This window comes from Thermobia domestica, chromosome 10 (genome assembly GCF_964235325.1).
Source record: "Thermobia domestica chromosome 10, izTheDome1.hap1.1, whole genome shotgun sequence".
Taxonomy (NCBI): domain Eukaryota; kingdom Metazoa; phylum Arthropoda; class Insecta; order Zygentoma; family Lepismatidae; genus Thermobia; species Thermobia domestica.
In genome coordinates, this window is record NC_137463.1 from 82,637,272 (window position 1) to 82,664,522 (window position 27,251).

The 27,251-nt window shown below is 33.8% G+C and overlaps 1 protein-coding gene across 2 annotated transcripts in view; it reads left to right on the forward strand.

The window, feature by feature from the left end:
* Nucleotides 1–27,251, forward strand: part of LOC145662515 (scavenger receptor class B member 1-like) — a 78,843-nt gene that overhangs the window by 32,000 nt on the left and 19,592 nt on the right. The window contains exons 3-5 of one of the 2 annotated variants that reach the window (XM_081728166.1): nucleotides 10,735–10,898; nucleotides 17,096–17,237; nucleotides 19,208–19,396. In XM_081728166.1, coding sequence (XP_081584292.1) covers nucleotides 10,735–10,898; nucleotides 17,096–17,237; nucleotides 19,208–19,396 — 495 coding nt within the window. The remainder of the gene's footprint in view (nucleotides 1–10,734; nucleotides 10,899–17,095; nucleotides 17,238–19,207; nucleotides 19,397–27,251) is intronic. The other variant, XM_081728167.1, reaches the window with a different exon arrangement.

Below are 27,251 nucleotides of genomic sequence, written 5' to 3' on the forward strand. Positions count from 1 at the left end.
ACAAGGACCTTGGGCGAAAGCTGTTTCTGCTCCCGCCGTGACGTCACAATTTCACTGCATCTTCGGTTTTCAAAGAAGGGTAGTTATGACGCGACCTTAAAAGAGGAAAGGAACAGTAGGGTCGACGAACCTTGGAAGCAGAGGGCAATTTCGCACACTGGTCAGATCAAACATTTGCGCGTAACAAAACGAAGGTCCCCCTGTAAAACCTCTTCATTTAAAGTGTTATTGTTAGTATCATAAATTTGCTGAAAGCAAACAATTTGAAGGGTTCGTCGATAATATCTGCTTTTTTTGTCCTGCGCCCGCCTTCCAAACGAAGAAGTGAATTTTACAACATGACTGCTGTATAATAAGCGAGCGATTGGTAAAATGGTAAAAGTGTATTTTTATGTGTGTGTGTGTGTGTGAGAGAGAGAGAGAGAGAGAGAAGACAAAATTTTAGTTGCAAGATGACATACTTCAATTGCCGTTTCCGGTTAATTTCGGTTCATATAGCAAAAAGAATACCGCCACCAGAGAATCCGCCATCTCAACCAGAACTTTCAATTACAGCCTGTAATGAGTGTAGACCTTATCCAGTTTTCAAATTGAATAGATGGTGGTGGTAGTTCGGTTTCTTGACCATGTAAAAATCTTCCCTGTCTTTGATTTTGTTTGTCATCATTCCAGACAGAAATGAAAAAAATGAGAATTCTTCAGTTTACAGCAAGGGGAATTGGGGACAAGACATTAAGGATGATATTCCTGGAAGCTCATGTATCACGATTGTTTCATTCAATAGACAGAGGACACTTTTCTATGAAGGCTTTTCAACATGTTTTCTCACAAAGGGGATTTTCCTTTTGCAATCTATATGACCACTGGCAATTTCAATCTTAGCCATTCCCGCAAGCGTTTTAATTTTCGAGACACGAGACGAGACGAGACATTTCACGAGACGTCCCGTCTCGTGTCTCGTCTCGTTTTCGAGACGGGACAAGTAGTCTGTCTCGTCTCGTGTCTCGTCTAAAAGGGTTCCGTCTCGTCTCGTGTCTCGTCTCGTTTACGAGACGAGACGAGACGGGACACGAGAAATGTCTCGTCTCGTGGCAACACTACTCCTCCCCTTCTCTAGCGTTACAAACACTAGTGCTGCAAAAGCCCAGTGAGAGAGAAACTGAAAATCTTCACCGTTCCCTCCCTCTAAACCCTCTGGTTGTGCAAAGTATTCCTGTATTTTTACTTTAGGTTATAGCATATTAACCTATTGTATCATACCGTAGTTTTCAGAAAATGTTTGTACCTGGGACGTGACATCGAAATTATCAAACAACGACCTCCTGTGGTATGGTAAAATATCATATATATATATATAACAGTTTTATTAGAGCTGGTAATAAAATTATTAAACACATACACAGTGCATTCTGTAAGTTCCAGAATACCTCGAAATATGATACTTAATGATGCCACAAAAAGTCATTACTACGTTAGTTTTGCACACTTCTAGTCACAAAAACGTACACTCTCCAGAGATTAAGTCCAAAAAATGAACCTAGATCCGTAATCCTTCTGGTCTGTGCTTACAGAGAAATTTATTTTTTCTCCATTCTGCCACAGACTAACATGCGTGAATGTCTAGAAGAGTCTACAAGATAAATAGTCCATCTGGATATGATCACCAAGTAAATATTTAATTCACATAGCTATAGAAAACGGTCATTCGTGTTGACTATATATATATATATATATATATATATATATATATATATAATATAGTCAACATATATATAATATAGTCAACACGAATGACCGTTTTCTATAGCTATTCTAAAGCATATTGGGTAATACATGATTGAAGCCTGTGGTGGGCGTAGGATACTAACACACACAAAGAGACAAATTATAGCTTGTTTTAAGCAATAGTTTCGTTGCGTTTGCTAATGAAATGCTGAGGTTACTACTGCCTCTTCTACAGACAAAGAAATAAGCAAGTTGAACACTTTTGAATTGGGAGTCGACATAGCATAATGATGTAATTCGCTTCCATGGAGTAAAATAGGCAACATCTTTGTAGACAAAGGGAAGTGTGCGTAGTGTTCATGGATTTAAAAGATTTTATTTTCCTTCTTGAACTAGGTAATTTGAATGTAGATACTAAAGAAGTTTGGGATGAAAATTCGGTAGAAACTTATACACAAACTAACTATTAAAAGTTAAAATACAAAAATGTATACAAAATGGTGAAATTAGAAATATTTGACAAAAATTTTGCTTTCTAGCAACTTCGTTTAGTATCTATCAATTAGAGAACAGGTTGATTTGGTAGGAGATAAAATGGTTAGTGTATTTGTTTTTCAAGGTTGTTGTTGCGGAATCTGATCTAAAATTAATATGATGCCAAAAAATACCATATAAGGATAGAATCTGAAAATATTATGAGATGAAAATAAGTATCAAAAAGATTAAATCAATGGTGGCTGGGATGATTGACACTGTGGCATTTCTTTGTTGAAGTTTTGGGTCGCTTTTCAGAACCGAGGTTGCATTATGTAGACCTAGAGTCAAACCCAAAGTGCCGTAATACGTTCGAATTTTCGAGCTGTCACACGGGGATCGAACCCCGGACCAGCTAGCCACGAGACAAGTGGGGAGGGCTGTGAAAATTACAAAAGCCAGAGCAAGAAAATAGAATAGATGCCTCCTTGGTAATGTAACAAATATATGAAGTATGAACGATAAATAGAAACTAACGGAAGAAATTATGAACGATCTTTAATATGACTGTGGTACAGTGATGACGCTAGAAAGGTGGCAAGAGGGGCGAGCTCCCCCTAATGGCATCATCTGCTCCATTATGTAAGGTAGATCAAGTAGTATAAATCTTATTTTCGATCTAAGAAAAATTAAAACTGGAAGACTGGGGAATAAGCGGAGAGACAGAAACCTTTTTTGGAGAGGCAGATATTTTTGCATAGGAACGGGAATGGGGAAAACTTCATAACGAGGAACTACATAATTTATACGGTTTACCCAACATTGTTAGGGTCATCAAGTCTAGGAGGCTTAGGTGGGCAGGTCATGTAGCTAGAATGGAAGAAAGTAAGAACGCTTTCAAAGTCTTGACTGGAAGACCAATCGGAAAACGACCATTAGGAAGACCTAGGCTCAGGTGGGAGGACAATATTAAGATGGATCTCGCAGAGATAGGAATACAAAGTAAAAACTGGATCCAATTGGCTAAGGATAGAAGTCAGTGGAGAGCTTTTGTGAACGCAGCATTGAACCTCCGGGTTCCATAGGCCATAGAGTTAGTTAGTTAGTTAGAAGAAAAAAAAAGCTTTTATATTGCTTGACCTACATTACAATTTTGGGAAAGGAAAGTTGGGGACAAATGATGTTACAGGGGGAACACCCAGCCCCTTGCCCCTCCTTTAACGTCGTCACTGTTTTGATGATAATGATGAGAAATATACAATGTGAGTCACTGAAAGAAGAATTACAACTAAGACTCAGAGTATTACACTATAAAGAGTGGAAACGTGTTCATTACGAGAAGACGAAAAATATTCTTCAGTTTTCGAAAATTTATGTATCGAAGAGGACGTAAATACTTGCATCGAGGGACATTGAGGATAATGGGGGTGAAACAATATAATCGGAAATGATTAAAAGATATTAGGACATCGTTGGAGAAGAAACTATACTCTGAATGATTTGTAGAGGGTAAGGAGGAAGGAAGACAAAGACGGTTGAAAAATAATAAACTAATGGAAGTATTAAAGGTCCTACGTCAAGACGAAATTCACTAAGAATCATACTATATTGAAACTTAAATTTATTTTATTTATTTATTTAACAATCACCAGATACAGCTCAGAGGCCATTTTACACTGGATATACAACAATAATAATGGAAAGGATTTGGGAAGGTATCGGCCAGGGCCTGTTTTAGTACCATCCCGGCATTTGCCTGGTAGGACTGAGGGGAAACCCTGGAAAACCTCAGTCAGGATGGTCGGCAGCGGGATTCGAACCCACGACCTCCCGAATGCGAAGCCAACGCTCTATCAGTTGAGCTACTTCGCTCGGTGATATATAGCAAATGATAGCGCTTTATAGCAAATGGTTAAAAAATTTTAAAAATGAATTGTATTGTTAGAGGCAGAAGCAGGATCCCGCAACTTCTTAATTCAAGTACAGTGGTTTCCCATTTATCACTAGTCTGACTTTCTTTCTTTTTTTTTTTTTTTTTTTTTTTTGGAGGGGGGGTCATCTACCAGTGTTCTAGTCGTTCCTCTTCAATTTTTATATGACAGAGACGTCCATATTTCACATATCACGTTTTTCTTTCATATATGACGAAACTTTTATCATTGACTAAAGTTACATATTCGAGTTTTGGGGAAGATTTTGAATTTCTTATGTTGTGTAGGAATTTTTATTAGGTAAGTGTTTTGTAATTTAATAATAAAATACGTTGTATTTGTTTTTATATTATTCATTTTTCTAGTTGATTTGATAAAAATATATATTATCTATTATCGTTGTTATGTTTTCTTGTTTTTTCCATCAACGTGGGAAAGTCTGTATGGTTTAAAATACATATCAGGGAAAATTTCAAAAGGTTCATGAAAACCGGGAAAAGTCAGGGAATTCTCCCGTAATATTTGTCGCTACCCTGTAAAACCTCCTACATATTGTGCTACCTATTATCTTGATCATACTCTGCATAGATAACGTGAAACCAAATATTTACATTAATATACAGTTCAAGCTGATATGAATATTTTCCTTAAATAACTTTACAATTTTGAAGCAAATTATTTATATTAATTATAAGAGAGGTATAACAAAATGAATATTAGAAAACAACACATTTTAAAAAGCTCTCCTAATAACAGTTTTACTATATTCCATTGGAAATGAATCTCTGCACTATTCTTCTTAAGTAGCAGTCAGAATTTCAACCGAATATCTGCTTAATAAAAACTTATACAAAAGCATTAATGTGACGGGATACACTTTCGCGCCACAACCTAATTGATTACTTACAACAGTTATAAACATCTTTCATATGCGATAAACAATTATAATTTATGGGCACACGATTCAATGTTCCGATTTAGTGCTCTGATTCCAAGTAATTTTAGGACATTAAGAATCACGTGAACAAATCACAGTAATCGCAGCAGTGAATGGAAACATTAACCAACAGACAGTTAATTACTAACCCTTTAAATTTACAAAATAAACATATCGTCCAGCAGTGGCGGCGGTTAGAAGTTAAAAGTGTGGGGGGGGGGGGCAAGACATGATCTGAACAATTGTATATCAGTGTTAGATTTCCTGGTTGTTTCTAACACTGATGAAAGGTTGTATAAGTAAAAGGATACTATCTTTTTTCACTTAAAATATTGTATATCGTATTTGTTTTATTAAGTAAATTTATAAGAGCAATACAGGTAGGTACTAGCTCTTTATACTCTTAAACAACGAAAGTGTAATAAGAGATTTGAGTTCTTGTTCATGAACATCTTAAAATTCTGTCTGGAAAATTGTGTGACAGATTATTTAATAAATTTACAAAACAAATAAATAGAAGGGATAATATTAATCATAGTAATGAATAATGACGCTTATTTTGAAGAAGTTATATTGAAACTGGGAATTAATGAAGAACTTATACTTTTAATTCCACACATGCCATTAAATGAATGTTTTTACTTTTAGAAAATGAAATATAGTATGTACTGCAAGCTTATGCTATGACATTTAAAGAAATATGCAATTGCAATATTAATTGCTTTGAATTGCAATTAAAACACAATTCTGTAGCTTTCTTAACTCCACGGGAAGAAGAATAACCAATACGTACTCACGCAACGGCAAATATCATATGGCACCATTGCTTTCTATGAAACAATAATACATTCAAAACCATTACCAGAGTGTCCACATTCTGGAAAATAAGTCAAAGTCAGGTAAGTAAAAATGTATCAGGTTAAGTCAGGGAAATGGCAGATTGGTCGGGGAAAGTCAGTGAAAAATAGATTTAGGTCCATTGTTCAATTACTGAATTTATGAAATAGGGTTGATTTCTGTACTGTTACTATGTAAAATGGGGTGTTCTTAATGATGATATTGAAGGAGTCAGTGTTCTCTGATATAGTTGTTGAAACTAATTTTCTGCGAGAAACACATCTAACTGCATCCTAGCATATTTGCTTAAAAGGGTAAAGGCTGTTCTAGAAGAATTGCATGGTGCCAAGAGGATATCTGGACAAGTGGCTGAGAACGGGAAGAAATAGTATCTCCAGCTCACAGTGAAAGCTCAGACTGAAGAATTTAAGGAAAACTCGAATGAATTCATAGCCAATGACAGAGATGGTATTGGACTTGATGAGTTTTCTTTTACTTAATATCAGGAAATGGGAAGAACTTCGTTGACTTATGGTCAGTTATGAAATGTGTTTTATCTTCTTTCACGGAAACGCATTTTTTGAAAGTGGTTTCACAATAAATAAAATTCTCATTGTTGACAACTTACAAGAAAAATCTCTGGTGGCTCAACGGATCATATATGATTCTGTGATGAGAATAGGTGGATCATCAATGAATTCAGTGAGAAGTTCAATGAGACAATATCAAGTGTATTTGGAAAAGAAAGAAGATTCAGCAACAACTAAAGGAGCTAGAGGAAGAAGAGAAGACAATTAAACTGCGGAGGCACCAAGAAGGATATTCAGATCAATGAGAAGAAAACTATGCGAGAAAGGATGAAAACAAATTTCTAAATGGGTTACATTTAACAACTGCACCAGCAAAAATATGTTACATAATATGTTTTTTTTTAATAATCAGTAAAATCATGTATGAACTGTTTATTACTATAAGCAATATTATAATGCTGTGTGATTGGTATTATAATGTGTAAGCATATAATGTGTATTTTTTTTTTCATATCGTAAGTACTCTGTATACTGTACACTTCCGTTTGTAACTTTACATTTTGTGTAATAGGTAGGGCTAATCAATATCTGCACAATGCACATGTTTGTAAATTTACATTTCTTTGGAAAGAAAATTGAAAAAAGAAAGAAGCGAAAGAGAACATGGCCAACTATGGGGATTGTGGAAGCTGGGGTTTCTTTCTTTTTTCTATATTTTTAAGTTATCCAGGGGGGTAAGGGAAATCTGGAACTTTCGTCATGGAAAGTCAGGGAAAAGTCAGAGATTTTTTCTCCAAATTGTGTGGACACCCTGTTTACATTTCCAAATGAAACTATATAAATTAGGGCGTCACGTCAAAAAAAGTGGGGGGCAACTACCCCCTCTTGCCCCCCCTAATCGCCGCCCATGTCCTCCAGAATGTGGATTCACTGTTGGAATACTTTATATGAAAACCACAACAAATCAACCCAAACCTAACCATGACTCTAATATTGAAAGCTTCTATTCTGAAAATCAGTCTAATGTCTATACCAGAAACATATATTGTAATCAATCTAATTAATCATTACTACACGTATAGAAAAAATAATTATTCCAACTAGAATAAACCTATAATAATTAAAAATACATATTAAAGAATATATCTTAACTAACACTTCCAATTCACTATTCAATTCATTATTTAATTCATACTTAATTCATTATTTAATTCATTATTTAATAAACACAGTCATAAAAGCATTGACACCTTTACAAAGTCCATGATTTGGATTCGTTTCACAAGTAAATCTGCTCTTATCTCTACATTAAGTGCATTTATCATACCAAAAACTTTTTTCTGGTAAATTGATGTTGTAATATCTTTCACAGAATATGTAATACCTAGGTACATCTCACAAATACAATTGAAGCAGCATTAAACAAACATGTTTAGTTATAATTATTTATTTCACACATCATAAGAATACCAATAAAAAATTGCTGTTAAATATGACTAAAGAATTAATCATTTTGCAGCCAATTAGGATAAAATAAACTGATTAACGAATTATTAAGGAACTTAAACCGAAACTGTTTCAGCCCAAAAAAGAATTGGGAAAAGAATTTTAAATTGACCGAATAGAACCGTGTGTGCCATAAATTATAACTTAACCTTATTACAGATAACCTAATCTGGTGCCATTCTCGTGTAATCTAAAGCAGTTTATTATAACTACTACACTTTCCGCTCATTACTTTCTATCTCCCGACAGTACCAAGGGTTCTCACTTCCTCTTCCTCCTCCTCACTAATAGTAGTAGTAATAGTAGTAGTAGTAGTAGTAGTACTGCTACTTCTACTACTACTTATGATTTTTTAGAAGTTTAATATTCCACGATTATGCACTATGGCTAAGGGAGTCGCTGATGATGAGATGGATTAAAATGGTTGGAATTACGACAAAAGTGGGAGGAAACAGAAAAACCGCGAGAAAACTCATACACACGGTATTTATTAACCACAGAGTCCATTTAGCGCAAGCTGGGATCAAACCAAACTCTAATTTTCAAATTAATAATTTTTGTACCTTTTCGAATTGGTGTTTGGTGTTTCTCATGTGAAATAAAGTATAATGCTATAAGACCTTGCCAAAATAAATAAATAAATAAATAAATAAATAAATAAAGTAGAAAGAAGGGAAATTCCAGGGCAAGAATAATAAGATTCCTTAAGCTACCATCAGAAAATAAATATTGACATTCTTGTTTTTATTTTTATTTTATTATTTTTATTTATTTATTTTGTTTACTTTTGAGTTCACGTTACTTTTTAGAATCGATACTATGTGGAACGTCGACTTACACTTCAACGTGAAATACGAACCACATGAACTCCCAGCTGAAATCAAATCTTATCTTACGTGCCGATGATGGAATCGCCAAACATTTAGTTACGAGAAGGGAGACAGGACAATCTTATGTAGATGAAGTTTTGTGTGTTCGTAAAGATGAAAAAAAAAAAAAAAAAACTTGTATTCAAACAGTTCGGGTAAATATACGGTATATATATACAGTATACTCCTATATATTTATACGAGTATATATATATAAAATGTACGTATATATAAAAATCCTTGCCGTGAAGGAAATGCGTAGTCTTAAATCACAGCCTATCTTTCACTGGAAAGGATAGTCAGTTCCATGTTGTGAATTTTCTTATCTACCAATTGATTATTTTCGTCGTTTTATTTGTATTTCACACCATCCTTCAATTGCTTTTAGGAATTTCCCACCCAGTAAATAAATAAAACTTAAGATCATTTTGAAATGGATAAGATTTCCCACGTTCTGTTCTCATGTTGTTCGAGTATGTATAATTTTACCTAGATCTCAGATGTTAAGATATTAATAGTGTGGAAATTGTTAGTAAGTTATTTTAGTGATTTATATATTAAATGCGTTGCAAGGTATGAGTATTGCTTACATAATCATGTGTTTTGAAGATACAATTGCCACGCTTTGTTATTTCAAAGTAACAGTTGGGGCCGTGGTAGCTCAGTGATAGAGCGTTCATCTCTGGTGCATGGGGTCCTTGGTTCTATCCCAGCTCGCGCCAAGTGAGATTTGTGGTGGACAAACACGGTGTGGAGATTTCTCGGGGTTTTCCCGTTTCCTCCCACTTTTTTTTTCATTCCACCATTTCATTCATTTCTCATCATCGCCGTCTCCTTTAGCCTAGCAAGGATAATCGTGGAACGTAAAATTTAGATTTCTTTTCATTTCATTTTAAAGTTGTTTTTTTTTTTTTTTTCGTATGAAATACAAACCAAATCAGATATAGTCTACCCTTAGCACTCATTTTGGACACTGACAAGTATTTAAGACATGATTTATATTTTATTTATTTATTTATTTTACACAAAAATTGGGCAGTAGTAAAGTAGAAGAGTTTATATTTGTTTTCCATCAATGTATTAAAATGTGTAAAGAGATAGAAAGACTAAACAACATTCGACAATAAACAATGAACGGCAATATTATTTTAGTCCTAAACAATATTATCAATTAGAATATCAAATATGTGAGGTAGGAATCTGTATAAAGGAAGTTACTAAAAACACCTGTTTTTGTAGAGATTTCAGTAAAATGAAATTGTAGTTACTCTTGTTTTGCTCTCTCTTTCCTTTTCCTTTTTTTTTTTTTTTTTTTTTTAATTTATCAGAAGATGCAATATCTTTCAACAAAAATTTTCTTGTACGCTTTATATCTGGAGAACTAAATATAGTGTAGCTAAACCCAAACTATCCCTTATGGGGCCGCGGTGGCTCAGTGGTAGAGCGTTCACCTCTGGTGTTTAAGGCCGCGGGTTCAAACCCTGCTCCCGCCAAGTGAACCTTGTGGTAAACAAACACAGTGTGCGTGGGTTTTTTTGGGGTTCTCCCGTTGTCTCCCACTTTCTTCATTCCACCATTTCATTCCTCTCTCATCATCACCGTCTCCTTTAGCCTAACCGGCATAAGCGTAGGACGTAAAACTCAAAAATTTCATTTCATTTCATTTCCAAACTATCACTTAATTCAGTATGATGTCCTTATTCCGTAAAAAATACTAAAACTCGATTTAGGGTTCGTTCAAAAAAAAAAAAAAAAAAAATGTGGCCCCTGATCCAAAAACTAATTATTGGCCAAGAACGCAATATTTTAATCCATTTTTGGTTTACCGAAAGTTCTTTATTTAATGAATGGAATCAATATGTCAATATATTCTTGATGGTCTTTCGCCTGTTACCAGATTAATTGTTTTATTTCTTTTGTTTCAGGGTATGATTCTAAAGAACGGGACCTTAGCCTACAAATGGTTTACTCATCCTCCAATCCATCCGATTTTAAGTGTTTACGTCTTCAATTATACAAACGTAGAATCATTCCTTACTGGGGAAGACCAGCAGCTACGAGTAGAAGAATTAGGCCCATATGTTTACAGGTTTGAAGTTAAAATCTGTTGTTTTCATCTAGCTTTATATAATAATAATAATAATAATAATAATAATAATAATAATAATAATAATTCTTATAAAAACCCTAGGATTGTACAGCAAAACCTGTCAACTTGGCCACCTGTCTATCTTGGAAGTTGGCCGCATTAAAGCAATGTTTACTGTATGATGATAATGATAAATTTACGTGCGTATCTTGACCAAGCAAAGTACTGTTTTGTTATTTTTTCTCAACTCTTTCGTACTCCCATGTGAGAGACAGATGTTCTATATTTGTAACTGGAGACAAAGAAGCATGTATTCCCACGATTTGTTCTTGGAAGTCAATGGCCAGAACACTACCCTGATAAAGGGATGATGAAGGAAGATATGAATAAAAAAAAACACGTACAGGAATTCAGGAAATGGTTTTACGTATTTGTTTACCCTGTCTATTTTGATAAAATCATTAGCTATATTGGCTTCTTTCATCAGTAGGGAGTTTTAGTAATTCCGAAAAATTCTCAAAGTTAAAGCTAACTATTTCAATTGTCAACTATTGGCATCTGATGGCTTTTCGAGAGGTTTTGTGATATGAATTCCCTTAAGATTTTTTCAAAATACCTTTTATTCCGAGGGAAACACTTGTAGTAAGTGTTGTAAGAGGTAGTGAACTACAAAATTCCAATGTGCATATGCAGGCCCGTATTTATAAATTGTACGCTCCTGTGCTCTAAATAATTTGTCGCCTCCCGGAAACGACCAATATTAGAGTTGAATTAATAGCTTTTAGAGTCGCCGAGATGAATAGTGACAGTTTTAATCCAATTCAACTTCAAAGTCATACTCTAGTCCCCAGGGAGGGACGAGATTTTAAAAGTAGTCAAAAACGACAGATATTAATGTTGGGTTAACAGTTTTCGAGGTCGCTGAGTTCAACCGTATCAGTTTTCATTATGTTCAAGTTCATCCTCACCCCTTGGGATGGGGGTAGGAGAGGATGACTTTTTAAAAATAATCAGATAAGCTAGCTAATTAGTAATTACAGTAATAAGAGCGAATTAAACACGTTAACCTGTTTTCTCTCGCGGGACTCTGTGGGTAATTTTAAATATTGTTTTATTGTGAATCTTGAAAGGAATTCCAAAATTTTGCCGCCCCCTAAATTCTGCCGTTCTGTGCATATGTGCCAAAAAGAATAACAGAAATACGTCTAGAATGAACCACCATGAATAAATTTGTTATTAATAACGGATTCGCTATTTTTCGAAAGGTAGCTACAGAAAATATTTGTCACTGTCGAAAAAAGTCATATAGACTGCATATTTGTTCAGTTTATAATTTTGCTTTTCTTGTTTTCAATCTGAATAACTCAGTGTGCTACAATATCAGTTTCAATAAACTGCGTACATATGTTTCTACTTTTTGGTTGTTTGTGTTATTGTGTTTTCAATTCGAAATATTTAGTGTTCCAGACTAGTTTTCAGGAAGAGAAAGGTACATATATTAAGCATACTGTAGTAATATTTTGTAGTACTGTATATTATGATTACTCTATACAAATTATTTAAAAGTAGCTGTTTCCCATTGCTTATTAAAATTCTACAATCAAGTAATACTAGAAATCCTATTTTAAAATACACCAATCACACTTATTGTCTGCAAGTTGGCCATTTTTCAATGGAACCGATGGTGGCCGAAATAGATTTCATGTATTTAAAAATTGAGTATATTTAAGTTGATAAAAGCACTGTAAATAACATAGATCAACGTTATTTTATTGTATAAATGGAATGATTTATTTCGTTAACAAACCCAAACTGCTTAACTTGCATATATTTAGTTTTAGAACAGTTCACTATTCAGAAAGTTGATGATATGCTTGAAATAAAACGTAAGATATTAGAATAGAGCACTGCGCGAAAATAATGAAGATTACTTTGCTATTCTCTCTTCCCGTTTCGTCTTTCCATTTTGTCTTTTTTTCTTTTCATTTTATTTTTTTTAAATTAATGGACATTTTCTACATTAATAACAGGCTTGATTCAATAATTCTAATTTTTTTTTTTAGCAACACAGCAAGATAAATTACTTCTAAACAATCACTCCAATGACCAACTCAAGCTTACACGGACAAGAAATCCAAAGATCACTTTTGGTGTTCATACGGCGTGCAGATCCGTGTTTCAAAACAAAACCAGTCGCTATCTGCAGAAAAAGATCATCGAAGAACAAGATGAGAGAACTTCGTCTGAATTTTCTAACTCAGTTCTCTCCATTACAAATGTTGGAAGAATATTTTGCATCAGGACATTTGTGGAACAAACTTTGTTACAATCTTCAGGATGCTAAGAGAGCCCTGTGTTTGATTTCCGGTTCTGGACACTCCTCTGCCCAGGCCCTCAGTCTGGAAACAGAAACGCTAAGATCTTGAAGGACTACAATTCGGTGCCAAGCAACTATGAATTGACCGACTAACTCCAGCTAAACTGCCAGCCTTTTCATACCCAATTCTCCAGACTTTGAGTTACAAGAGTAACTCAAACTTCGCGTTATAGGAACTACAATGGATGCTAATTAGTGATGGATGAATTAGTGTGTTTGTTTTTTTTATCTACAATCTGGACTACGAAGTAGGACTAAGCAATGTATGTGAATGGACAAAACAATCTAAACACACATTGTATTATCATTGCTTACCATCTGTCTTTTCGTATTCTCTATTCTATGAGTTTGTTGGAAGATAATTATTAAATTCAGACTAGCCTTCTTGAAATTACTAGAAACATTAATTATACCTAATCACTCGGGAACCAACCCTTCGTATTCCAGTTTATTCTTGTTCTAACAGGACTTACTTATTTACTATCTAACAAGGCATTTTTGGGTTAAGAGTTATTCTTCAGATTTTTACTAACTTGGTACTCAGATGTTAACTCTGTACTGATACCCATTATGAACAGAGTCTCGTTGAGACCTTTTTCCCTTATGCTTAAGATAAGGATACGTATAGGAGGGAAAGCGCCCTCCATTTCTGGTTAGCATATATACATTCGGCTTGGAAGATTTGGGTTCGATTCCTGGTAAAAGATTATATTGTTTGAATTCCATATTAAATTTAGGCCCACTTCTCATACAGCTTCAGTGCTCGAGGAACATTAAACTGTAAACTAACCAACCAGCGCCAAGTCATGTCAAGCAAGATTGACAGAATAGGTATCGCGCGCAGAATCGCGTCAGTGCTTGCTTTTTAAAAGTATTTCTTTGAGTTTGGTTACTTTTTGGGATATCTTTGGTCACCATTTTGGCGTGGCTTTAGCACTTTCTTACCCAGCATACGTGTAACTAAAATTGTTTCTATGTTCATAATGTGCTTATAAGGCGGTTTTTCTTAGTATATTTAGTAATTAATACGAGTAGATGTAACTACTGCCATCAGACGTAGTCCTTAAGCTGCTGATCAAGCTACTTTTTTCCTTTTCTTAAAGTTCGGAATCCAATTTTCTTTACTAAAAGCGATTAACTAAGAAATAGGTTATTTTAATTTCAAACGTAATTAAAATAGTTTGAGGAGTGCCATTACTTTTTTATTTTTGAGAATTTGACTGTTTTACTTCGAAACTAGATTTATAACTTTAATATAAAGAAACCTGGAACATTTTACCACACGAGAATTCATAAATCATTTTAATTTCTGTTAACTAATTGTTTTGACTGGGTAGTGTTGTCAGTTCTGCGTCCAACCCAAGAGAATTTTTCTTTCTTTTTGAAATTTTATGTTTTATCACTTATTTTGTACTTTTTTTTAAAAAATTGAAACAGGAAACTCGTATTCGTCCTTTATCTGATTTTCTTCAAATTTTTGATAAGTTCACTTTCAATCTTTCGTCTATTGCATGGAGCCTTGTTCACGCAGAAAAAAAAAAATGAATAGTAGTAAGAATATATAGAAAAGATACGAACTGACTGAGGATAAGCATCCAGAAACACTTTATCCTTTGTATTACTGTACTTCAACCTTCGGTAGCTCACAATGGAATGCAGAACTCATATTGTGTACTTTTGTTTCTAAGTTGAAATGTATCAAGTCATGAGTCGATGTTGTCATTGTGGAAATACTATACTTTTCAATTAATATGTCCCATAGTGATATTTTTAAATTAATAATTAGTTTATCATTTCACCAGCTTTCATTTATAGCAAAACCATAATGTATATCAGATTTTTTTTTTTTAAAATTTTATTTTGCTTTTCGTGAAGCAGATTGCTAGACACACTTAAGTCTGTATAGCAATTTCTAAATTTTGTACAGATTTAAGTTTTACATCTCCTCCATTTTTATGTCAAAAATACAACTTAATTTTACACGAATCCTCATTTCCTAGTTAATGTTGTAACGAACTCGTATTCATTTCGTATATTTTCATTTTGTTTAACGTTCTAACCGAACACTACTTTTTTTCTTCACATTTTCAGTGAAAAACAAGAAGGCGTAGTAAAAATTTGCTGTGAAACAACTAGCATATTATGACTCTTATTCAAGTTTGAAACAACTAAAATATAAAAAGATATCTACTCCAACTGTTCGGAATGAAGCTCAGCATTGACAGTACGACTGTTAGGAACAAACTTGAAGTGCATTACACTCTCGTAGTTCCATCACACACACACACACATAGAGAGAGAGAGAGAGAGAGGATGACTTATGCTCGAAAAGACCCTGTTTGACGACCGACTCTGGAAGTTGACTATATTCAACCACTGTTTTTGCACATTCGGATTTCGGAAAGATTCCTTTTTTTTTTTTTTTTTTTTTTTTTCCCATATGTTACAATCCATTTCATGAAACACACATCACGTAGATTTTGCAGCAGTTGTCGGCACACATCTACTCTCCTAGGCTTGAGCTGGGGCCAATTGTGCGTTACAATGCGGCAGTTCCTGATGGTTTTCCCAAGTTTGTGAAGGTGACTCACTATAGTTGACTAGGACATGAATATTTAATTTGACAATCGTTGTGTGCTGGTTTATGGACTTTCCTCAATGGTTATCGTATGACCTCAGAATCTGTTCCCGCGGGCGGCCAGACCTTGGCTGATCTCTATTTTTACAATCTGCGCGAAATTTCTGGAGCCAACCAGTTACTGTGCTATAGTTCGCTGTTCTTTCTTCCCCTTTTGCCTGACAAATGTTTTAGTCTGCTGCCATAGATCTTATGCCAGAGTTCGAACTCATACAGTGACAGCTCCCGTGTGAGACATTGTTGGGCACTCATCGTCACTGCCACTAAAAACTGACAGAAGTTAGTGACGGAGTGACGGACTCCGTGTTAAATAGCTAGGTTGTCACACTACTTCTTGGTCCAGTTTGATCTTGTAGTTACGGTCGCACCTGCTGTTTGGGTTGTGGAAATATTGCAAGACTTATGACTCATTCTTGCCCCTTGGAACATGTTAAATGTTATATACATGAAAATCAGCATGGGTTTTTTTCAGCTCCGCATTAAGGCTAGTTCATTTGTTTATTCCGTTTATTGTGATTTCTCTAAAGCTTTTGACACTGTCAGCCATAAAATTTTGCTGCCTAAGCTAGGTAACTTCGGATCCACCCAATAATTGGAGCTCTTTAAATCATATTTAAGAAAGTAGAGACATTATTTAATGTGTAAACAATATAAGTCATCTGAGTATATTGTTAAATCAGATGTACGTCAAGATTTTGATTTGGGTTCTTTTATATATATATATATATATATATATATATATATATATACAGTATTAATGACTTACCTTCAAAATTACATCATGCTAATTGTTTAATGTATGCTGATATTATTACTGGATGAATACACCGGAGTGAGCTGGCAATTTTTATGTCCCAAATATAAAAGATCCCTCAGCTTGATTCGCCATTTCACAGCAAGCTACACAGTCACTTGACGATTGAACCACAATAACACACAGGATATGGCGTTTCTCCATTGATCTTTCCCGATGAGCTCGTTCTTTATTTATTTTTATATTATGCATTTATTTCCCAGATATAGTTTATTATTTTTACTGCTATATTTATCCTCCGTGAGCAAAGCTCCAGGAAAGAGGCGAAATTTCAGGAATACAGTCAGTAAGAACATTAGAAATAGGTGAGGTACTGTTTCTAAGTATGTCCTAAATACGGTATGTTTCAAAGTGTGTTTTAATTACAGGGAGACAATAGAAAATGTGATACTTCACTCGAATAATGATGGTACACTAACTTTCAAGGAAAGAAGAATTTTTAATTTTGTTCCTGAGCTTTCTAGAGGAAATCCTAAAGATGAAGTGATTGTGCCAAATCTTTCCTTGTTGGTAAGATTCTTTTATTTGTTTAATTCTCATTATCAAATACAAAGAAAAGTTAATTTTTGTGTTTTAAGAAATGATTTTTTAATAATTTTGTTCTTTAATACAATTATAAGAAAGTAAACGGTATAATTTCTAGTTAAGTTAAAGTAGTATAAAATACATGTAAATTATGTATTTATCTACGGATAATCGTAAAAACTGCGCTCTTTTGATAGAGGTATTTTTGAGCTATCCACTTACCATTCTTATCCAATAGAGCACTATTACAATGATACCTTCTACTTTCTTAATTTCATTCTTTCGTTCGCTGTCATCATCACAGTCTCCCTTAGCCTCGAAGCATAATCGTGACACGTTAAAAATAAAAAGAATAAAAAATTAGTATAAAGATATTTCCTGAATCAAATTGGTGACTTTAAAACAATTATTTTCCTTGTAGCTTATTCGAAGAATGTGTTTAAGAGAAGTGAGTTCAGAGATTCCTTAGTAGATCATAGAAATTCATAATTGACAAGCAAGTTCTTCACTTTGAGCTTTCTTTATTTACGGAGTGGTAGGTAGTAATTTTATTTATTTATTTTTTTATTTATTTATTTATTTATTTTTTTTACCAAAGCCAAAGAGGGTAATCATCTTGAAGTTGCAGGAAGAACATGTAATTAATACTCCAAATCAGTGAGATCTAATCAACCGTATAATAAACATTTGTCTACTCAAATAAATAAATAAATAAATAAATAAAAATAAAAGTGCTTATAAGATTTCTAAATTTATTCTTATATACAGGGTGGCTCAAAACTAGGTATACACCCGCTGCGATCAAGTATAACATTGTACCTTACAGGTTTATTTGCTTCGGCTATTCCGAGCTTAAGATATAAGTAAAAAGATATTAGGAACAAATAATAAAGAAACTAAGTCTACCTGATGGACAACAATAAGAAATGATTAAAAATTGAGTTGACTGTATACCTATTTTGGGCCAACCTTAGGTTTTTTTTTTTTTTTTTTTTTTTTTTTGTGAAGAGAACAACCAAAAGAAGAAAGCTGTGAACAGAAAATGTTGATTTACTATTATTATTGTTGATATGACATTAAATCTTTCAATTTTACGTCCTACGGATGTCATGCAGACTAATGGAGACAGTGATTATGAGAGTGAATGAAATTGTGGAATGATGAAAATGGGAAGAAACGGAACAACTTCGATAAAACCCATGCACACGATGTTTTTTCACACAAAGCTCAGTTGGCACGAACTGGAATCAAACCTAGTGGATGCACCAAAGCGTTCTACCACTGAGTCACTGCGGTGTCATTATTATTATTATTATTATTATTATTATTATTATTATTATTATTATTATTATTATTATTATTATTATTATTATTATTATTATTACTATAGAGCAACTTTTCTGCCAAAGTTTCCTACGAGAGGAGGAAAAAGTATCATCGCTGCCTTGAATTTTAGGTATACAAATGTCTCAATTTTTATTGATTTTCGATTGATTTTTAGGATCTCAAACAATGTGGCCCCGCACTTTGATTGTCGAGATTAGTGAGATGAATAGAATTTTCATAACTGCATTTCCGTACATTAAGCGATAAATATTAAGTTGAACTTTCTTCCATAACCTTAATTTTTAATATCTATAATATTAATAGAGTTGCTTATAAAGCAGACACTTTTTTATTTATTTATTTATTTATTTTACGATTTGATAATTAAGTACACTGATTGATTGCAGAAACCAATATGAATCAGGGGAAGGCATAGTCTCGACTTTCGAATCAATACAAGGTTGATCTTGAAAATAATCTAATTAGAATAGAAAGCTAGTCTTTGGTCTTGCATATTTTTGTCATCTTAGTCCATTATTTTACATACAGCTGGTATAATTTATATATATGTTTGTTCACAAATGTTGTTTATATTGTTTAATTATAGGTTATAAATGTTATCCTTTCAGGGAGCAGTTTCTTTGATTCGAGATTCTTATTACATCGTAAAATTTGGTATGGGCACTCTTCTTAGCACTGTTGGTCCATTTCTAAGATTACCAGTTAATGAGTACTTGTGGGGATATGATGACATGCTTTTCTCCACCGCTAAAACTTTGCTTTCATTACCCATCGATAAAGCTGGTGTTCTTGTCGGGGTAAGAAGTAATTAAGTAATTAGTTGTTAGAAATCATTATGCAAATTTCTCAAGCTTATAAAGGATTCCACAGTCTTGTGGAAAATGGGCTTAAGTTAAATTTACTAAAATTAATATAGCTTTGAGGCTCTGGTCAAAATTGCCAATGGATACAAAGTTCAGAAACTGTTAGTTTTATGATACAGGCTTTCAAATTTTGTGATGATACAGGCTTTCAAATTTTGTGATTTATATAATTTTGACTCAACCACATTTTAATAACCTGGAGGTAAAACATGGCCTCCCATTGAAGCTTTCGAGGTTTTATCTCTAAAATTACAATGTCAAATAAATACTTACAGCTGTTACCATTCAAACTAAATACCTAATGTTAAGTTTTGGTTGATTCCTGTAATAAGAAATTAACTTATGTTGGTTTTTTTAACATTATTTATTTTCATTTCCTTAATCTTAAGATTAGACCTTTCTAAATTACTTGAAACTAGTGAATATTACGTGATGTCACGCACATGTTCGTTTACTTATTATAGAATACATGTTTTTACTTCTTCATTCCTTTGTAACTGTGCTCAGATTCACAAAATTGCCTCGTACATCTCGGAACTCGACAACAGGACTAATAAAAGAACCTTTCTTTCTGAAAGATGCGTTGATAAATTTTCAATGGGTGACATACTGTACTGTAGACCTGAAGAACTTTTCTTAGGCTATTTTAGTATTGAGTAAAACGATACTTCAAACCATGCATTATTTGATCCATAAACATGGGACTGACATAGCATCAAGGAATCTTTAAAAATCGTGTTAATGTCATAAGTTATTGAAACCGATCTTTAAGAATTCCAATTCTTCTGTTAGTTGACAAAGCACGAAATTCTCTTTATATATTTATTTATTTCCCAAATATCAGCCTCTGGCAGTTTTATCGGAAGAAACGTGCATACCCAGAGGTCATGAAATTAGTTTCGCAGGGTGTCTATCGGTCACGAAAGTCATGAAAAAGTCATGAAATCAGAAAACGGTCAAGTAGTCGTCACGAAATTCAGCTTTTGTTTTTTTTTTATTTATTTTTTTATTTTTTTTTTAAATCTGTACAATTAAAAGTATAGACTGGAAAATTTTGTTCTATAAAACGTCAAAATTCACCACCAAAAATATCCGTGGTCGGCTTTAGACACTACCACTTCGCAGGCAAAGTACGCTTCTATCGCATGCATGAAACTTAAGTAACAAAAGTTCGCACCCAAATTCGCTCTTGAGAATGTTACTAAATTTTATGGTTTGGGAAAGAAAAAGTCACAAAATTTCATTTTGGAACTTTAGTAGATACCTTCTTGCGGTATATTTTAGTGTAAAACTCATCTTCCGGTAAATGGCAGTGCATAGGTATGTTCTTTTCCGATTTTCACTATTATTCGGAACCATTGTATTTAATCTATGATGTAACATTTCCAATTCATGGCAGTTTTAAACAGCGCTGATAACATTTCAGTTTACTTCTGATAATTTCAGTATATATCATGGTGGTTATCGATTAAGTAAAGAAATAAGTTTTCGTACTACTAACAGGGCTGGATTAACCTATCTGGAGGCCCGGAGCTATTAAAAAAAAAAAAAAAAAAAAAAAAAAAGTGGCCCCTGATCACTTTGCCTAATACATTTCTTAGTAAGTACAGTAGGAAACTTAGGGAAATATGTTTCATATTTGTGGTCATATTTTTTCTTATGACAATGATTGTATCTTGTATGATTCTTTTTGGAGAGCCAGCTGAGATTTGGATCAGAATGAAGGCCTCCGTTCACCTGGACGCCCAGGGCTACAGTCCTCCTAAGCCCCTCCCTTAATCTGGTCCTGACCACTAATCGATATTTTGCTAAGAAAAAAATTTTCACACTTAATTACATCGTTAAATAAACCTTTAATGATCTTATTCTTTCACCAAGTATTATGTAAACGATAAAAATGTTACTGTTGCCTTGTGTAGTGTTTATCCTGTTAGATTAGAATAGTAATAAATATTGAAGGCACCAGAAGTACACATCATTACCCGTGTGTTAATGAAGCTCTATTTTTGTTTGAAAAATGGCGACAAACTAGGGAAGCTAGACTAAAGTAATAGACATCAATACTTGGAAGAGAATTGCAGAAGAAAGACAATGTTTAATATGTAATTTAACTATATTTTTATTGATAACTATAAAACAAAGAGTATTTTGTATAAAATCATACACATAACGTATGCGTATTATATCTGTCAAACTATGACATAATATGTTGTTTTCAAATTTTGTAAGAAAATTTGTCAAAATTTCGTAAGAATTCACTGAAAAGATTTCCAAAATTTGAAGTAGCGGAGGTGCGTCTATAGATTGTCATCATCTGATAGGCACGTTGAGTACGTACTTCATGTCTCTGTTGTAACAATTTGTAGAAAAATGTTCTCAGTTGTGTTATCAATAAAAATACTCCAACTTTGTGTTAATTGTTCTACTGTTAAATTGACGAAACTGTTTCAATGAACAAGCTCCACCTTCATCGATGCTATAGTAAAACTAAAGCTGCAGAACACCTCACACTATGGAGTTGTCTCCAACTTATCAGTACTGGAAACTATATACAGATAAAATGGTAGAACCCTTGAAATGCTTGAATTAAAATACCCTGATTAAAACTTAATATATATGAAGTATGCACTTCTGAAGGAAAAAATAGCTGATACAACACTGAAATATTCCTTTGTAGTACTTTAAGCAAGAAAACAGAAATATTTAAAAAAAAAAAAAAAAGTTTCTGCTTCTTAAAGGATATAGGAACTCTCCACGAAGTCTGATGATTGGGCAAATCTATCCAATTTATAACCGAAAAATATAAATTTGAAGTCTTATAAAACAACAAAGAAGTAAAGTGTATTGTATCGACGTAAATGAAATCGAAGTCTACAGGCAATCAGCTCTTGTTGATATTGGTTTGCTGTTAAAGAAACTCACCATTTCTACAAAAAATAAGCGGTTTAAGAAATATTCTATAATTTGTAATACTCTTTCTGAATTTTTTGTAAGCCATGGGAATGAATAAATAAAATAAAATTAGCAATGAAAAATAATAAAAATTAAACGTTTTATGTCAATGATGCGCCCAATAATATCTTACTCCGGATTTATGATTAGTATTATGTTTTAAAATTCCTGGTTTTTAGTTAAAATTGGCTTTTCTGTTACATTTCTCGCCGATTGGCTTGATGCAGAGAAAACTAAATACATGGGAATTTTATGTGACCGTAATACTGTAAATTTTGGGTACTTTCAAATACCTAGGATCAACATTGAGAGATCAAAACCATATCCTGAAGAAATTAAATGTCGATTGAAGGCTGAGAATTTATGTCCAAACCCTTATTTTCATGAATTCTGTCTCATTTTTATGAGTTCTTCAAAGAATTTGAAGCTTAAAATATATAAAACGATACTTATGCCTGTTGTGCTGTATGGTTGCAAAACATTGTCACTCACTTTGAGGGAAGGACGTAGACTAAGAATATTTGAAAATAAAATCAAAAGGCCAATATTCGGACGCAAGAGGAATGAGAATAGTGAAAACTTCGTAACGAGGACCTACCTGTACATAATTTATACCGCTTACCTAAACATTATTTGTGTCGTTAAGTTTAGGAGGCTGAGATGGCCTGATCATGTATTTAAAATGGAAAAGAGTAAGAACACTTTCAAACTTTTAAAGTGGAAATCCAGTAGGAAAAAGACAAATAGGAAGACCTAAGCACAGATGGAAGGACAATATAAAGATGGATGTCGAAGAATAAGAATACAAAGTAGAAAGTGGGTCCAGTTGGCTAAGGACAGAAGTCAACAGAGAGCTTCTTTGAAGGCAGCATTGAACGTCCGAGTTACATAAAATTAGTTAGCATTTCTTGCTCTTAAATGTAATACATCCCAATATCAAAATGACAACAGGGAGAGAAAATAATAACCCTCATTTTGCTAGAGATTTCTCGCCATTTACCTAAAAAGTAAGATTTACACTAAAATATGCTGGAAAGTAATTTCAGGTACTCAGCGCATTTTTTTTTTTTTTTTTTTCGAGTTGAAATGTTACAAAAAGATAAGAGGTGGGAAGAAAGAGGGGAGTCTGTTAAACTTTTTCAATAAGATTAATTTGACAGAGGTATAGGATCTTTAGTTAAAAGTTGACTTCAATAATTAAAAAAAAAAAAAATCTTATCGCCAGTTACGTATTATATTGGCCTGAATTATTGTACGACTTCAAACATAATACAACTTCAGACATACAATCGTCAATAATTTTTGAAATTATTGTAATAGAAAAGTAAAAATAGTTAGCATAAAATATTACATACCGTTGGAAAATATTATATAATAGAAAATCTACGAATTTAAAGTTCTCTTTGGAGCCTTTATTCCAGCCTTTATTGCACGTTCGTTTTTATGGAGGTTATTATTCCGAGTGTTAACCATTCCGATACGGTCGCGGAAGAGTGATACAGGTGATAGAGTTTTGCGTAATATATTGAATAAGAATAATTTATAATAAGAATATGGTTTGTGATTTTATACTAAAAAATAGCGTATCTTATTCAGGCCAATACAGTAATTTCCATGTTTGAGGATCAAATTAAGTGGTTGCAATACCGTTTTACCTGATACTATTCAACACGCTGATAAAAATTTTACAGGGCTGCAATATTAGAAGTTAAGAAAAAATATTGCAAAGACTCCTTTATAGGGCTGAATGTAGGAGATTTGCAAGTATATTCTGTTACGTAGAAATGACGAGAAACAATGTACATACCAGAATGGAACATGTGTGTGATACCCAGGGGTATTCACCTGCTTCAGGTATTTCAAGTCATTTGGAATTTTTCACAATTCCGTGTGACTTAGAAATTTAAAATAAATTAATATGAAAAAAGACAAAATCGCTTTTTACTAAATTGAAATTTGATATGTCTTTTTCATCACTGGAATTATACAAGACAGAACCTACTGTTTAAAGTGGAATTTGAACCATTAGTCGTGTTTTTATCTGAGATCTATTCCCATTGGGAATCGAGCCCGGGACTGCACACACAAGGCTATTTGGTCATGAAGATGCTTTATTATGTGTAAGAATTACAAAATTAAAATTTCATTGATTTATTAGAATTTTACATATGAGTTGTGTCCTGTAGCGCAGTGCTTTACCTCAAGAAATTGAACGGTTCTACACGAGAAAGAGAGTTGAACCCAAAACGCTTACATCATGTAACACAATTCTTCGTTGGGGGAAATACTTTATAAATTGGTGGATCAAAAACTATAAATGCAAACAAAACACTTGACTTCTAACGTCAGATGGTAGAGCATAGCAAAACAATAAACGCAAATCTTAAAGCAACCTAATATACCAAAATAGATGTAGCTCAGATTTAAAGATTAATTTTAAGTAAAGGATAGTAGAGCGTAATTAATCTGTTTGAAACATTACTTTTTTTCAATATACCATAGTTCAGCGACAGCAAAGGCGTGTAGGTTAGGATCAGGATATTGTCAGTTCGACTAATGCGTATGCTTGTGGTAATAGTAGCCCATACCCCTTCTTCTCTGTATTCGGTAGATTCATTCCACGCAGCGCATTCACACAAAGTCTAGTACATTGGGATATGGTGATTGGAAAGTATTTTAAGTTCCAGACTCCAACTACTCTCTGACGGTAGTTCCTTCCAAAATTCTCCGTCGGTTCTCCGTGTTGTGTTATCTCGCGTATTCGATTCTGTCTCTAAACTGGTCTGCGAAAGCTTTATATGAGATCAGTTGGCATATTGTCGTCATCATGATTACTCTTCCTGGAGTCGATGTCAATCCATGGAGTTACCAGCAAACGTTCACGTGTCTTCTTAAAAAGTTGCAGAGCATAGTCTTCTTCCAACATCACTGTGCTGACCTCGCATGACGGGCAACAGTCTGTAGCCCACAATAAACCCGTTTTTTTTTGTTTTTTTCCGCTGTGACTGGTGACAAAGATGCTGTCTCATGTGTTCGTAGCTAACGCTCGACGCGTGGCAGGTGTCAATACTCTTGAATGAAGTTTGAGTTAACCCGGAAAATACATAAGTAAGGAGATTATGACATACTGTAGATGAGGAACGAGTCTTAACAAATATTGCTGAGTTGCCATATGACAATAGAATGGGACAAGGAAAAGATTGCTATAATCAGTTGAATTGTTTAATTTCATGAAATTACAAAGTTGCTTTCAGAAACTAAAAGCTGTACATTAACCTTTTCATAAGCTTGACTTGCGATAATCCTTTAGGTCTTTCTCCTAGCTTGTCAGCTGGCAGACCAAAGCGCATTCGAGGTTTCTGTAAATCGACTGCTTCCAATCATGACTAAAGTTATACTTCCGGCATAGGCGTCGAAGACTACGTCACTATGTCATTCCGTAACAGTCCACTGATAAAACAAATTGTTCGTTAGTCATTTCAGCTATATCTTCGTAAGGATTTATAATAAAGTCTTGACTTTTATCTGTAAAGAAGGATGAACATTAATATCTTTTGAACACTTACATGTTCAATAAGACAATAGCGACTTCTTACAAAATTCTAATTATTTCTAATCCGATATATAACCCAAAATGTAATTTTACATGTGCATTTTTTTATTTGTTTGTTGTCTTAACATAAATTTACACAAAATATATATCGTTGAGTCTTGCACTGGAAATTGACAAGCTAAGATTTATTAGAAATATCAACTTTCCTGCTCCTAGTACTGCAGAACTATCTAGCTTGTTCTCTTTCGTATCACATTCTGCTTTTTCCACTTTTACTTAATGTTTTTGTAGAGACAAGAATATTCAAATAATGTCTATAGTAATTATATTCTATTGTCATGACGTTTATATGCAGCCGTCTTCGGACTTTGGGAGAAGGATATGAAGAATATCCTATCCTCTTGCTATCGTTATCTCCACATAGATCACTTGGACCTGATAAAATTAGTCCTCTCTTTCTCAACAAAACTGCTTCAGTTATTGCAGTTCCTCTATCTATCTTATTCAATAGATGCTTCAAGGAAGGGTATTATCCCACCAGTTGGAAACTAGCTCACGTGACCCCAATATATAAATCAGGACTTAAAGATCATGTATCCTCCTATAGACCAATATCTCTTCTTTCTGTAATATCAATTATCTGCCAAAAAATAATCAAAGACAGGCTACTTAAATTCACCTCACCTTACATCCATAGTTCTCAGCACGGCTTTCTACCGAAAAGCTCAAGTCTCTCAAACTTAAGTACTCTTCTTTCCTGTGCAGTCAAATGTATGAATAACAATACTCAATTAGATGTTATCTACTTTGATCTCTCGAAGGGCTTTGATTCTGTCAGTCACATTCATCTTCTTCATAAACTCTCCAATAGATTTAATGTATATGGCAAATTTCTCTCTCTAATCACAAGCTACTTGAAGGACCGTAAACAGAGAGTTGTTCTTTCAGGGACGACTTCTAACCCCCAACCTGTGATTTCAGGGGTGCCTCAGGGGAGTGTACTTGGGCCTCTGCTGTTTGTCCTGTATATGGATCTCTACACGCACTTATCAGCTCAACCTAGTGGCCTTTTGCTTTTTGCTGACGATTGTAAGTTATACAGAGAAATATCGTGTCTCCATGACACAATTGCTCTACAGGAAGACATAAATTACCTTACAGGATGGTGTGAAATGTGGCACTTGAAACTCAACAGTAAGAAATGTGACAGTATTACTATTACTTTGAAAAAGTCTCCTGTTCCCGCCACATACCATATCAACGATTCCCCATCACACATTCTGC